Raw genomic sequence first — 14973 nt, 5'->3', positions numbered from 1 at the left:
GAAGTTTAAGAAGGGACAAGCGCTTCCGAGCCTTCACGCTTCCAGCTACCAGGAGGCGGAATGGTTCGCGAAGATATCCCGGGTCCAATCTCCGGTTTACCGGTTTGCGGAATCCGGGATGGTGATGCTGGGGATGAGCCGGGTATGGAAGGATGCGTCCCGGTTTCCCATCATTCTCGAATATGGTTTGAACTCTATTCCTTATGGTATGTCTTGTCTTTCTTGCTGATTTGAGTTTGTCTTCTAACTGTTTCTTCTTTCAGAGGGGAATGATTTGGAGTCGCTCCTGTACCCGCGGGAAGCTGACGGTCCCGTGCGGGTGGGCACTCGTGCTCTAGACGAGAACGAGTTGCCCATCCTGGAGCAAACGGCGGGTCGGTTCGTGGAGGTTTATCCGCTGGGCCACGAGATCCTGAGCCAACGGCGGCCAGGTAAGGCGATATTTTATCCTCAACCCCTCAATGCTGTACCCGCTGCTGGAATTCCTTACATCCTGTCTTCTTCTGAGGAATCCGCAGATGGTCCTCCGCTGGTGCGGAAGAGGAAGGCTGCCGGCGGGAAAGGGAAGGAGAAGGTGGCCTCCACAGCTGATCCGGTGCTCCTATCTGACACCGAGTCAGATAGTGAAGAGGTGGCGGGGCACCCCGGTGGTGAGAAGACCACTGCTCCGGAGGCTACGACTGTTACCTCCGGAGAACCAACGACGACGACGGTGACCGGCATCAAGAGACCGGCTCCATCGGGTTTGTCCCCGCCTGTCCGTACGTTCAGGCTCAAGAAAACCCGTAAGTACAAATATCCTTGTTTTTGTAGATTTAACATACTTCATAAATTTATTGTTTTAACACTTATCTTCTTGTGCAGGCGTGGATGTTGACGCATTCCCGGGTTTAGCGCATTCGAGTACCTCTCCGCCGATGACGGTAGGCTTGGTCAGCCTTCCTGAGGCGTCGACCCAGGCGCCTGCGCCTGCTCCCGCTGGTTCAGTTGCTCAGTCTGAGCCGACTTTTCCAGCCGAGATGACGTCACCGCCGGTGGTAAGTGCGATTTTTACAGCATCTTTCACCGAGCCGGCGGTTACGATTGCTGCGGATTCTGCGGCAGCGACTGCGGCGGCTGCCACCATGCCCCCGCCACCGGCACCGACGGCCGGCCCATCAGGTACGCATGGGAGTACTCGCCAATCTTTGCCACCTTCCCATCTGCCTGATCTTTTGGATGGATTTCCTTTGGGTTCAGGTGATGGGTTCGGCGGCTATCGGCCTGTTATAGACCCTACAGGTGCGTAGGGTTCATTTGGCCCTTATATATATATATATATATATATATATATATTTTATATCATCTTTTCCTAACTGTTTTTTTGTTTTTTGCAGTGTCGGATTCCAATGAAGTGTATGTTCCGCGATGGAACATACGCCGAGGAACAACCCTTCGTACCCCTGTGGAGTGCGTGGAATGGGCTCGCCACGCTGCTCCCCATGGTGCGTTGGGGGAAGCCATGGCTAGCTACCAGGAGGGTAGGCTAACCAATGAGCTTCGGGTTCTCCAGGCCCGGATGCAGCCACGCGTCGAGCTGCTTTGTCGTGAAAACGACAAGTTAAAAGCAGCTCGCGCCAAAGACGTATCTCAAGCGCGGGCTCTTCGGGAGGAGAACCAAAAGTTGGCCGCAGCTGCTGCGGAGAAGGAGAAGGCCTTCAAGGCCCTCGAGGTTGAGGTTCAAACGCGACTCGAGGCCCGCTCCAAGGCTGCCCAAGCTGTTAACGAACAGCTTCGGCTGGCTAAGGAGACTGCGAGTAACGCAACCGAGAGGGCCACCAAGGCTGAAGCCGTTGCTGAGCCTTTACGCGTGGAGAACGAGGAGCTCAAGGCCAAATTAGAGGCTCTCCAACGTGCTCATGATGCCTTGGCAATGGAAGATGCCAAGAAACTCCAGGAGATCCTGGACCAAAGGGGCGTGCTTGATCACACCGAGCGGAAGCTTAAGGGCGTTGAAGAGGCTGCTGCAAAGGAAGTCCTACTTGCCAACCTTAACAAAAGCGAAGCCGAACGCGCCCGTACCCAAGCTCAAGCCGCCCTCCAAGAAGCTCTGGTTGCCAAGGAATGGCTTCTTCGAGAAGCGTTGCCTCAGGTATGTTTAGCTTTGCGTCTTCACGCTTTCCTTTGTACATAGAAAAGGTGTTTGACACTTGTATATTTTCTTTGTAGGTTGTGCATCGGGTCTTTTCAGAGACTACTTACGATGATGCCATGAGCGCAGCCCTCAACGCTTCTCACGAGGATGGGGAACGGGCCGGCTTCCTGCTTGGTCTAGGGTTCGTTGAGAAAGGCTTCCCGCCTTCCAACTTCCCTTTGTACAACGTCGATACTGAAGCCATATACGACCAAGCAGTAAATCAATACGCCGCCTTCCCGCATCCAGTGGTGGAGAAGGTGAACCAAGTAGCTGCTGCTGATGATGGGTTAGCTATCCTTAAAGCCTTCCTCGAACCGCCCCGTTCCTCTGATGGAGCGGGTCCAAGTGGAAGCGGCCCTGAAGCTTGATCCTGAAGATCCCTTCCCATTGCTAGGATAGTCTTGTACAGATGTATTTATTCTTTTCGTAGGCGGGTAGTTACCCGGCCATTCTTGTAATAATTCATTTGTGAAATATTAATCTTTTTGCGTATAAGATTGTTATTTCCTTCTTTGGGTTCCTTGCTTTATAAACTTATGACTTGCATACTTAGTTTAAATTAGCAATTTTCCAAGTATTTAGAATAAGTTAACCTGTTGAACGTGGTTGATAATTGGTTAAAGTTTTGCTTCCTCTTTCGTGATTGTGCGGGTAGGACCGTCACTTGCACTTAGTAGGATGGCAAAACTTTACCCTTATCTGACCTGCGTGTAGGTTTTCCTCATCCTTTGAGGATAAGTTAACCTTTAAACGTGGTTGATAATAGGTGTGAAGTTTTGCTTCCTCTTTCGTGATTGTGCGGGTAGAACCGTCACTTGCACTTAGTAGGATGGCAAAACTTTACCCTTATATGACCTGCGTGTAGGTTTTCCTCATCCTTTGAGGATAAGTTAACCTTTGAACGTGGTTGATAATAGGTGTGAAGTTTTGCTTCCTCTTTCGTGATTGTGCGGGTAGAACCGTCACCTGCACTTAGTAGGATGGCAAAAATTTACCTTTATCTGACCTGCGTGTAGGTTTTCCTCATCCTTTTTAAGAATTTTGTTTTGAACCGTTCGACGCGCGGTTGTCAATAGGTTAGTGTTCAGTTTCCTTTAATGATTCATGCGGATAAACCGGCACTTTCATTTAATGGGATAATTGAACTCTTTCCCTTCAACTGACCTGCGTGAAGGTTTGCCACGTTATTGGGTTCGTGCGGGTAGGACCGCCTTCCCACGCAATGTGAATGCCGTCACCAGTGTTGCATAGTCTAACCGTTCGACGCGCGGTTGTTGATAGGTTACTGTTCAGTTTCCTCATTATGATTCGTGCGGATAGACCGGCACTTTCATTTTTGGGTGCTGAACTTTTCCCCTTCAACTGACCTGCGTGAAGGTTTTGTCACGTTATTGGGTTTGTGCGGGTAGGACCGCCTTCCCACGCAACGACTTCACGTAATGTGAATGCCGTTACCAGTGTTCAGAAAAGTAAATGTAAAATCATCAGCTTCGATGTTCTAAAGAGAATCATTTCCATTAGAAGTGGCTCTTGGCCTTTTCTTTACAAATTGGAATTGATTTACATGCAAACTGTGTAAATGAGCTCCCTTCCGTGTTGTTGGGATGGGAGCGCCATCGAGCCGATACGCACCTGGTTCGGGATCTCGTTCTTTACGCAGCATGTAGTCTCGATATTGAAGCTGGAATTTTTATTCGTGTTTTCCCCTGCTGGGGTTCTACACGCACCCGCCTGCTCAGCCTTTATTGCGCCACGAGGTGCGCGAGCGTCCCATCTCTGACAAATGCTTCGACCATGTCTTTGACATCTATGCATTCTTCAATGTTGTGGCCCTTTGTCTTGTGAAAGTCACAGTATTTGCTCCGATCAGCATCGTGACGATGTCGGATTATTGTAGGCTTTGGCCACGGGAGCTCTTCAGTGGCGAATATCTCAGTGACGCTTTTGGTGAGTGGCGTCCATCTGGAGTTCCGGTGCGGCTGTACATTATCCCTTCCGCCCAATCGATGTTGCAAGCCGGATGAGGTGTCAAAGTTTACCCTTGACTGCCAAATGCCTAGCTTCCGTTTTTTATTTAGTCGGGCGGTGAGGACATTGTCTTCTCTCGTCTTCTGAGTGTAGAGGTTTGTGCTCTGTGGGAGATCTCTACCCAGTTGCTTCTCCATTTCCGCATAGCGTTTTGCTGCTGTCATGATGACATCCCATGTGGATGGCATGCCATCTTTACCCGTTAGGGTGCGGATGAGCTCTGGGTCATGCGCGCCCTGGATGAAGGCAGCGCGAACAAGATCTTCGCTGATATTGCCCAAACTTAGCTTCTTTGAGTTGAAGCGAGTGATGAAGTTTGGCAGAGATTCATCTTCTTCTCGTATGCATTTGAGGATTGTCCACTGCTCCTCGGTATACTTCCGTTGCTGGCTGAAGTGTTGGCTAAACTTCTGCTGGAAGTCTGCCCAGTCGTAGATGTGGTTGACCGGCAGACGATCAAACCAAGCTCTAGCAGCCCCAACAAGCGTCATTTGGAACATGTAACACCACGTGGGTTCCGTCCAATTGCTGACGGTTGCCCCCGCTATGAACCTGTTCAAATGATCGTCTGGATCAGATATACCATCATATGTGCCTATGTTAGGCATTTGTTTGGCACTCTTTGGGGCGATTGCTTCCGCAATGTCCCTTGCAAATTTGGACGTTCCTGCATTTGCAACGTTTGGTCTGAACGTTTTGGAGAAGTCTCGTGGACTTCCACCTGTGCTTTTTGGTTTGAAGGCTTGTCCAAAATGCCTTTTCGGTTGGGATTCCATTTCCTTACGCTTCCCTTTTGCCCTATGGCGAGGGTTCGCGTCGGAGTCGGATTCCTCCGAGTCATCCTCCCAGTATTCGAATTCGTCGGCCTGTTGTACAGAACGCAAGCGTTCGTTCAACTCAGCCTGGAATTCCTTTTGTCGTGCCTCCGCCCATGCCTTGACTTCATCGAGAGTTTGGCGGGGGAGTCTTCGTTTCTCAACCTGGGTATCAGTGGATCCCAGTAGGCGATCATTTACTGCACTTGCCCCAGCATGAGTAACTGGGGTAGTGTTCATAAAATTTACTTCACTTGCCCCGGCTTGGGTAACCGGGGTAGTGTTTGTAAAAACTGTGTTACCGGTATTCCCCCCAGTAGCTGGGGTTGTGGTTACCGGAATTTCTCTAACCATCTTTGTAGAAGTTTGAAAAAACTGGAGAAAAATGTAGTTCTAGCTTTATGCACGGATGGTTTATGAAGAAACACTAACCGGACCCCTGGCAGATTACTGGTAACCTGGGGGTTGGATAGCTGTTTCCCACGAGGGGTTAGACCCTTGGAAGATGGTTCTTCTGATAACCTGCAAAACAGACACCGTGAGCTCGTCACTGAGAAGGGGGGGGGGGTTCCTCCTTGTGACCACCCTCCGGCGTGAGAATCAGACTAGATTGCTCTTTAAATATAAAAGTATATTAAGAGATTGCTAGAGCAGATATCAGGTATAATATGATGATAATAGATGATATGATGATAATGTGATAAGATATGATCATACCATTTGTGGTATTTATAGCCGAAGGTAGGTTTCCAAGGAGGTATGGCCGGCTGCAACAGTGTTCCTGTTCCACCAACAGTAGCCTACGCACGTGCCCTGCTGGTAGTTGGTGGGTAGGCAGCGGCTGATAGCGACCAGGCCTGCTGTATACTATTCCTTTTCCACCAACTGTCAGCTACGCACGTGGTATGACGAGTTGGTGAGTAGGCAGCGGCTAATAGTGACCAACAGTGTAGGAGCATGCTGCTCGCCATACTGTTGTCCATAAGCTGTCGTATCTTTAGTCAGATCTTTTTCCCATACCTCGTCAGGTACAGTACAGAAGATCTTCCAGTATCGTACGTACTGGCTTATTTGGGCGGGAGTATTCCCTCTCCCGCCCTTGTGCGGGATTGTTCCCGGCTTCGCTCATTCCTTCAGGTGACACTGAACGATTGAGAGCTAAGTGCCTTGTGCGTGTAGCCTTGCTGCGCGGGTGGCCTTCCCTAATGGCTTGTATCCGGGGCTGCGGGGACAGGCGGAGTCCTTCACCATTGGGAGGCATTTCCTGCGGGACCAGCTTGCGTACTGCGCGTAAGGACGTCACGTCTCTGAGCATGGTTGGTCCTGCGGATCCAGTTGTTTTCTGCGCAGACGTCCCTGTTTGAGGTGAGTCTTGTGGGTCCAACTGGGCTCTGCTGGGACCTACCTCTTCAGTTTATTGTTTGTAATTTGACTACAACATAACCTTGACAAAACTCTCGATTGGATAACCATATGTTTGTTAGAGGAGAACGGTCCAAACACGCTCTTGAAAGTTGGTATTAATTAAAACAAATATACTTAGAAAGAATTTTACTTGTAAAGTGTTAAGCAATTAACAATAAAGAAACTTGAGCCTTGCACGTTACAACTTGTACAACAATTTTCCACCATCACCATGAATGCTAAAAGTATCACCCAATGTTGGCAAGAAATACAAAGAAGTTATTGACATTGTCGGAGTTGATCATCTCATACCTGATAAAAACTCTTATTCAAACTCTAGTGGGTATTCCGATGAGTACCAACGCCTTGTCAATGTTATTATCTGTCTTTGAAAGTTCATGTCCTTTTCCAAGATTAGTCGTTCAATGCTTCTTTACGGAGATATGAGACGAAGTATAAGTAAAACAGTCATCCACCTGACAAAAAAAAAACCATAGGTCAAACACTATCTTGTTTTTTTCTCAAATGTTGATGTGTTAACAAATGTCCAAAAACTGATTTGGACTCTTTAATCAATTTTTAATTCACAACAAAACCATGTATTTTGATTTGGTACTTATCTTAAGCAAGGGAAAGAGACATGTGCCTAAAATGTTTAAATAATATTTGAACCATATGTTTATATAAGTTTTAAGTTTTAACATAATCAAAATAGATGATATAGCTTAAGTACGTGTGCACCAACAACCAACAAAGCGAATGACGTGATTGGCGGTCGACCGAAGAGTGGTGGCCCGGTGGTTGATGTCCTAACTTTTGACCTCTTTCTTTTATAATATAATCTTAGATAAAAACTGTTTATGAATAAAAAGAACAAGAAAAGACAGAGACGTGACATCATCAATCTCATATGTTATTAGACTAAGTGTAGTGAGACGTCATAAGGGTGCAAAAAGCCTCCAAAGTGCCGGAAACACCGCCTCCTAGGACGCTATAGGGCGTTTTAGGTTTCAAAATCTCTCTCATCGCTTTATACAAAACGCCCTAAAATTTTAAGAATGTGACCACTTAAGATGATAACCAATGAAATTAAAGGAGGGGGCGCTTCCCCCTCCATCACTACGGTTGGTCTTAGTTCAAAGAATAAGTTTCATTATAACACATATAGAATATAACATAATAAAATATAAAAGTTTCTTTTTGTCTAATGAAATTTAACAATTTTCTGTATTGTCGTATACTTAATGAAACTTTTTAAGTATTTCTCTAAACTAGTCTCGATCGACTCGACAAAAATGTTTATGAATTGTTGACCTTAACAACAAGATTCTCTAACCAAATATCAACTACCCATAATATCATACATCGGGTCAGTTTAAAGTGGATAAGATTCTTCCTACACATTACAAGAACCAATCACTCCATCGTTGAACAACCATTGTGGTACTACATGCATGAACTCAACAACATAAACCAACAATCTTAAACAACAAAATTGTAAATCTATAATCATAGTACCTTAATGTTTTTATGTTGTCTGTTCTTTGAACCATGAGGTACAACCATCATATATGTAAGTATGTAACCATTTGATTGTATTGTATTTGTTGATCAACCGTACACATTAGTTCAAATAACTATGAGATTTTGCATTTAAATCTAACTTGGTGCATTAATCTTGGTTTTAAAAAGAATGATCGACGGTGGAGCAGGCCCTAAATATTTGGCCATGGTGAGACATCATGATTGTATAGAGGCGTTGAAAGCCACATGCATTATCCGATCTTCCGTTACACAAAAACTAATCATATAATAGAAAACCTAACCTTCATAGCCAACCTTGAGCTCCATTAAGAAACTCATCTCCAAAAAAAAAAAACTCGTATATCTCATGTGGCGTTGGAAGCCACATGCATTGTATTTCTGGTCTTCCATTACACAAAAACTAATCATTTATTAGAAAAACTAACCTCCATAACCAACCTTGAGCTCCGTTAAAAAACTCCTTCCATAAAAACACATCTCATTATAAAATTTAATAGTAGTAGTTCTAATAAAAATATTAAAAACACAGTTTATTATAAATTAAAAGCTTGGTGGAATTAACCTCCAACAAAAACATAACCCATATGTTAGGATTTAATTTAATTTATTATTTATGCTCTAGTCTTTTTTGGCTTTTTGCCTAATTTGTTTCTTTGTGCTGACCTTTTTTTTATTATTATTTTCTTAAGTTCTATATGAGCTTCTTATGCCAAACACCCCCCCCCCCCCCCCCCCCCCCCCCTCCCCCGGTGATTTTTAATTAACCTCCAACAAAAACATAACCCATATGTTAGGATTTAATTTAATTTATTATTTATGCTCTAGTCTTTTTTGGCTTTTTGCCTAATTTGTTTCTTTGTGCTGACTTTTTTTTTATTATTATTTTCTTAAGTTCTATATGAGCTTCTTATGCCAAACACCCCCCCCCCCCCTCCCCCGGTGATTTTTGGGCGATTTGAGGCGGGGGCGGATTCTTTTTATCGCCTAAACTCTTGAGAAAATAGTAATATTTTATTATTTTGACCGTTTGACAACGGTACAAAATAAAAAAAAAAATTAATTAATCAATATATTATATATCTATATAAACATATACCTTCTTCTCCATTCCATATCATTCTTCTTCATTTCACATCTATATAAACATAAACCTTCTTCAAAAAATCTAACAAAATGAATCCTACAAACAACCCGAACCAACCGACACTCGTGGAACTCGCCGCTACCATGAAAGAAATCATCAAAAAACACAAAAAATGTGTCGAGGAACTCAACGATACCATGAGAGAAACCGACAAACAACACGAAAAGATTGCCCAAATGTTGGAATTGCGGAAAATGAGTGAAGAATACAAATCCCTCAAAGATGCCGGGTTACACGAAGAGACCGCATTATTGCAACGACAACGAATGGAAAAAATGCGTGAATATTATGGATATTAGTATTTTATTTAGTTATGTTTTTTAATATTTTTAGTTATGTAATTTTAATGCATTATTAGTTATGTTTTTTTAAGTTTTTTGTATTTCTTTTTAATTTTAATGCATTTTTATCTAATTATTTAAATAAATTGGTTTTTATTTGTTTAGTTTAATTATAAAAAGAAAATAATAAAAAAAGAAACTGTGGGCCCAACTTGTAGCCCCTACACTATTACACCCCAAAAACAAATTTTCACTCCTTGCTGACTGGGACATGTCACAATTCGCCCCTAATTGTAGCTCATCCACTACACATAGCCTTAGGTTATACATAAAATGATAAAACCTTTTTTTTTAAATTGTATAGTAACATACTTGTCTTCTTGAGCTAGCTTAGTTGGACATAAAACTTGTTTTATAGTACATAGAAGTTATTTATACATTTAACTATATTCATTTTATATAGGTGTTAAAATATTAACAAATGTAGTAAATATTATCTAGAATTCACCAAACTATATGAATACAAGATTCGAATTCGGAAGTTATGACAATTTAGCTAGATAAACATAAAACAAGTGAGATTTTCTTTTAATGTAAACAAGTATATGCAACTAGTAATCAAATTTCTTGATTGAATCCATAGTGTGAAAACATCAGGATCCATTCAAGGGAGTTGCAATTAATGCAAAGCCCTTCAAAATATTAAAATGAAAGTTGTCCATCTAAATCACATGTAGTCACCATGTTCCATTGTTCAAACGAAATCTGGGACCTTGAAGATGGTACTACAGACAAGTACAACTGCCATTTGCAGATATCTATGATTAAACAACTTTATAATATTGCTGTACCAAACATTGGGCCAAGAATATTTGGTTATCATGGACCTTTGTTTTATTTTCAATTTAGATACATTGACTTTCATCAAGGGACACATCACCTATATTACATTATTACTTTTAGAATAGTAGATAACCATTAAGGATTTACTCCCAAACTTTGGTGGAAGTAGACGAATTTAACATCGGACGTGAATACAAAAGATACTGAGTTTATAAGAAATGCTCTATATTAAATAATAACTTGAGCAAAAATTGTATGAGAATCAGATGTTACGAAAAAGTTTTAACTTTTCTAGGGATTTAATTATAAAATACAAGTTTAGTGCAAGATGTAGAATACTCTTTAAACATGACTTGGATTAAATCTCCAATATTTTTAACTTATTGACTTAATCCATTTTTTAAAGAAAATTAAACTATATCCAAAATATTTAGTAAACACAATACTTTTCTTACACGGTTTCAACAAGCAAATGAAACCTCCATTCCTTATAAAATACAAGTAAACTCAAAGAAATGCAATGATATTTGAAACTTTGACTAATAAAAAGTCAAACTCCCTGCTTTTATGAATATCCTGCAAGTGTAGTTCAATACGCGTTTATTCTTGGTGGGCTTTAAAGTGATGTGTATGACAAAGTGTGGACTGTGAAGTACAATCATCCGTGCATAAAGTACAGCTTGGAAAGTAATATGTTTTACAAGGTCAAACCAAACAAAAAATTGAACTTTCTGCAATTCATTATTCAACTATATAAACATCTTTAATTTTCTTTTACATCTGTATAATGTTTCAAGATATAAAAAAATGAACTTTTCAAAAAGAATGAATAAAATGCCTATGTCAATTTCATATTCATCCTAAAAAAGATTAAAAATTAATCAAAAAATCTCTGTAAATTCACTTATTTGGACCGGGGAAGATCTTGTTCTGTAGGGGCCGCAGTTTCTTGAAAAAGAACTCTTATTTGCGTACTTAATGTTACAAGGATCACTTCTTGGAGACAAATTTTCTTGCTGCAATGCATGTGATTGCAGCTCAATAGGGTAGTCCCTCAAGCACCCGATGCGGGGCCCAGCTCCCGTGCTCCATTTGCACGAGAGCTGTCTCCCCAGTTGAAACGATTTTGTTCCTTTACGTGAGTCGATTCTTTGTAGAATCGATTTCCTAGGAATAGTTTCTTCATCGTCTGACTCTGACATGTCAGGCGCTGGTGTGGCGTGAATCTTGTGCGACCCAATCGAGTCGTTTGCTTCAGCGTCTTGATTCTTGGTGTTTAAGGTCATAAAAATGTCATCTTTGTTTGGTATTCTGAGAGTGCTTAGTTTTCTACTAGATGATCTTGACAATCTTGATTTCTTTGGTGATTCTTGGGGTAAATAAGTAATTTTGTTCATGATAATATTCATTTTCGAGGTGTGATCCTCTACGTGCACATATTCTGTTTCAAGGTGTTCCTTTTCACTTGTGTCTTCTTCTGAAGAATGAGTTCTTATGTGAATGCTACTGGCTTGTTTGCCAAATGATTCATTGTCATCTTCATCTGAATCCATCTGATTGCAATAAACAAAATTAAATTAATCAACATTGTTTATTTGTTATATATAATTAATATTCTCTGAAGGTATTTTTGTTATTTATTGTATGTAATCACAAGTTTACAATTGTGTAATAACCAATTTATATATAATAAATGACAAAACTACCCACATAATATAAAATACATAAAATAAAAAAAATAAAAAAATGATTGGTTGTAAGAGTTGGTAAAATATTTGGAAGCTCTGAAATGATCTTGATCCATATATTCTATCATAATATCAAATAAAGAAGAGTAAATAACCTTAAATTATTTGTTTTTACCTTGACATAAGTAGTATCCACACCGTTTTCTTGAAGAAACGAAACAAAATCTTGAAAATTTTCTTGTGTGGGACGATAATGGCCACTGTGAGGCCAGATTGCCTAAAAAACAATCACAAAATTTTAAAATTAGCATACTTTTACGAAGCTAAAAAAAAGCATTAATATGTTAATTAAGCTAAAATTAATTACTTTTAAGACGCCTTTTTCAGACATGAATCTCCCGGCTGCTAACGTGGCACCACCAGCTAAAAAACTTGAATGTTGAAATAAACCTTTCTTTTTCATTCCAACATATAAAGTTCTTGATGTGCTTAAAACAAAAATCCACTTAGAACCCTTTGATGATCCAGTCGTATCGACATACTCCCCGGTTTGTTTATATAAAAGTTTTCCATCCTCTATCATAACCTCGTATTCCTTCCTCTCCATCTATAAAAAAAATAAAAACAAAAATATGGTAAGCATTTGTTGTTCGTGTTTGTTAAAAAAAATCAAAACTTTGTGGATAAGAAGTGACATACGGGGCCGAGGTATTTGATGCATTGTTGTTGAAGTTTTGATCTTGGACATTTTTCAACAAGATTCACTTCTTTCCCTTCTCCTATATCCAACCTGAGTTTTTATAAAATATAATATTAGATTAAATATGGGAACTATGTATAAGCATTATAATTATAATTTATAATATTGCTATGAGTTAAGGTTATTACCAGTAAAAGAAGGGTTCTTTGCTTTGAGAATGCAACCATTTTCCATAATAAAAGTGAAGATTATGTCCGTAACGATGTCTTGGATCAATCTGTTTTAAATTTTTAATTAGTAATTAATAATCATATCAGTCACATTCTAAAATAAAAGAATTGAAGATAGGTTAACTTACTGCCTCAAGCCAGTGTTGCAAGGCAAGTTTTTGAGCTTTACCATTCTTTGATAACCCTTTTCCAACCTGATATACCCTTTTCAAAATTTGATATAAAGTTTATTAATTTACCTTTGCAGCCCTTGTTCTTGCTCTAGACCATCGTGAAATGGCGGTTTCTTGTTTATCAAGATCGAAAAATGATATAGAACTTCTTCTAAGTTCTGCAAAATCTAGCAACTTCCACCTAAAAAAATACATTAAAATACAAACATATCAGAAACACTGCAACCTACATGATTTCATTTATTAAATTAGAATAAAACAATTTAAACGCGTACCAGCTTTGTTCGATTATAACCGCATAATCTGCTAGCTTTCTTCTCGTTCGAAAGCTTTTATAAACTTTCTGCAACTTTACGGCTGCCTCATGTTTGGGACTCCCTGGTGGCTCAAGATCTTCCAACAAATTATCAGATCTTGGGGATTCAGAGGGCATTTCGGTCTTTTCAACGTGTTTATCTGAAGAAAGTTTGAAGCTTGATCCTTCCATCTTCATTTCTTGAGATACCATTAACTGCATTGCTGCTGGTTTATATTCTTGGATCTTAAAACTACAAGATAATCCTAACTGTTTAACTTCATGATCATCCTCTAAACTGATGGATTTTAGGGCTGATTCTAAATCGGCGTATACAGCAAACGGGCACGAAAGCGACAACCCCATGCAAGTTCTCCAAAAGACTTGATTTTCCTGCTAATCATATGCATTAGTTTATAACTATAGTTGATCAAGATCTTGTTGATCATAACACATTTGATATTATTCAATTCAAACTAGCTAGAAGTGACACCTAATACAAACAAACAGCAAACAATATGAATTGTAATGAGCTGTGACAGAAGTTAAACTAAGTGATCAGATAAAGCAGTAAATGAGGCTAATTTACACAGCATGAACAAATTCAAGAAAACAAGATTTTATTATTATTATTATTATTGTTGTTGTTGTTGTTTGCAAAAATGGGACTAACAATCATATCTTGGAAGTGAAGTTTGTAAACTCGGTGCCCATTAAGGCATTTCAGCAAACACCTTGTAGGCATTAAATCAAATAATGCAGATATAGAATAAATACTAAACAGGGTACCTTTGCAGATATGAAGATGAGTACTTTTTTATTGATATTTTGTGGAATTGTGAAACTGAATGCAATGCACAATTTGAAGGCAATGAGAGACACCTTAAATAGAAGGGGTCAAGCAGTTTCCAGGGGGTGTGTTTACTTTACTAAACAAAGTTTCGAAGGGGTTGAAAAAGAAATTAAAATAATATAAAGTTTGTTTTTGGTGGGTGTTTTTAAAGTTTTTTTTATTTAATTTATTTATATCTTTTTGAGGAATAGATTATTAAAAATAAATATTTTCCATTTTTTAATTAGAATTTTTGGGGTTAGTAAGCTTGGTATGTAAATCTGTATAAGCGAATTGTGTTTAAAATAAAAGAATCGTGTGCATTTTTGAAGTACAATGAATCTCGGTTGAAAACTTTAAGACATGTCACGTTTGAAAGAATTTTAATAGTAGCCTTAGAGCATTCACATTCCGTTCTCCATCCTCATCTCTATAATTACACTACAAAACACTACATTTCTCTTTCCTGTTTAATTAAATAATACTTTTATCATTACAGTTTTCTCTCTCCCATACTCACAACCAATCCAACAAATATTAAAAAATAAATAGGGGCAAACAATGTTCCCTAAATGTTTCCCCAAATTTACAAAAAATCACCACATTTCTCTCTCCACCCTATAATTTACACTCACAATCATTCAAAACTCATCCCTATAATTTACCAATCTCACATAATTATGGGGGATGGGATGGGAATGCTCTTACACTCTGAAACATTAATGAAAAAGTGGGGTGTTACAAGTTGGGCACTCAATTTTACCATTATCCTTGCTTTGGTCTATACCACAATGGTCAAAGTAGCGGTGAAGAAACATA

At 39.9% G+C, this 14973-nt stretch overlaps 1 protein-coding gene across 1 annotated transcript; it reads right to left on the bottom strand.

The window, feature by feature from the left end:
- Positions 1 to 11040: 11040 nt before the first annotated feature.
- LOC143620161 (IQ domain-containing protein IQM2-like) lies at positions 11041 to 14301 on the bottom strand. The gene is made up of 9 exons (XM_077091905.1): positions 14105 to 14301; positions 13303 to 13705; positions 13094 to 13208; positions 12983 to 13048; positions 12813 to 12901; positions 12624 to 12714; positions 12292 to 12531; positions 12100 to 12201; positions 11041 to 11789 (listed from the first exon to the last, which is right to left on the bottom strand). The coding sequence occupies exons 2-9, from the start codon at positions 13686 to 13688 to the stop codon at positions 11118 to 11120; spliced, it is 1761 nt and encodes a 586-aa protein (XP_076948020.1). The 5' UTR covers positions 13689 to 13705; positions 14105 to 14301; the 3' UTR covers positions 11041 to 11117.
- Between the last annotated feature and the right edge of the window lie 672 nt (positions 14302 to 14973).

This window comes from Bidens hawaiensis, unplaced genomic scaffold, assembly GCF_021521415.1.
Source record: "Bidens hawaiensis isolate Kalapana, Puna unplaced genomic scaffold, B.hawaiensis_p1.1 tig00002553_1, whole genome shotgun sequence".
Taxonomy (NCBI): domain Eukaryota; kingdom Viridiplantae; phylum Streptophyta; class Magnoliopsida; order Asterales; family Asteraceae; genus Bidens; species Bidens hawaiensis.
The sequence above is the reverse complement of the archived record's forward strand: the minus strand, read 5'-3'. Positions and strand labels throughout refer to the sequence as shown.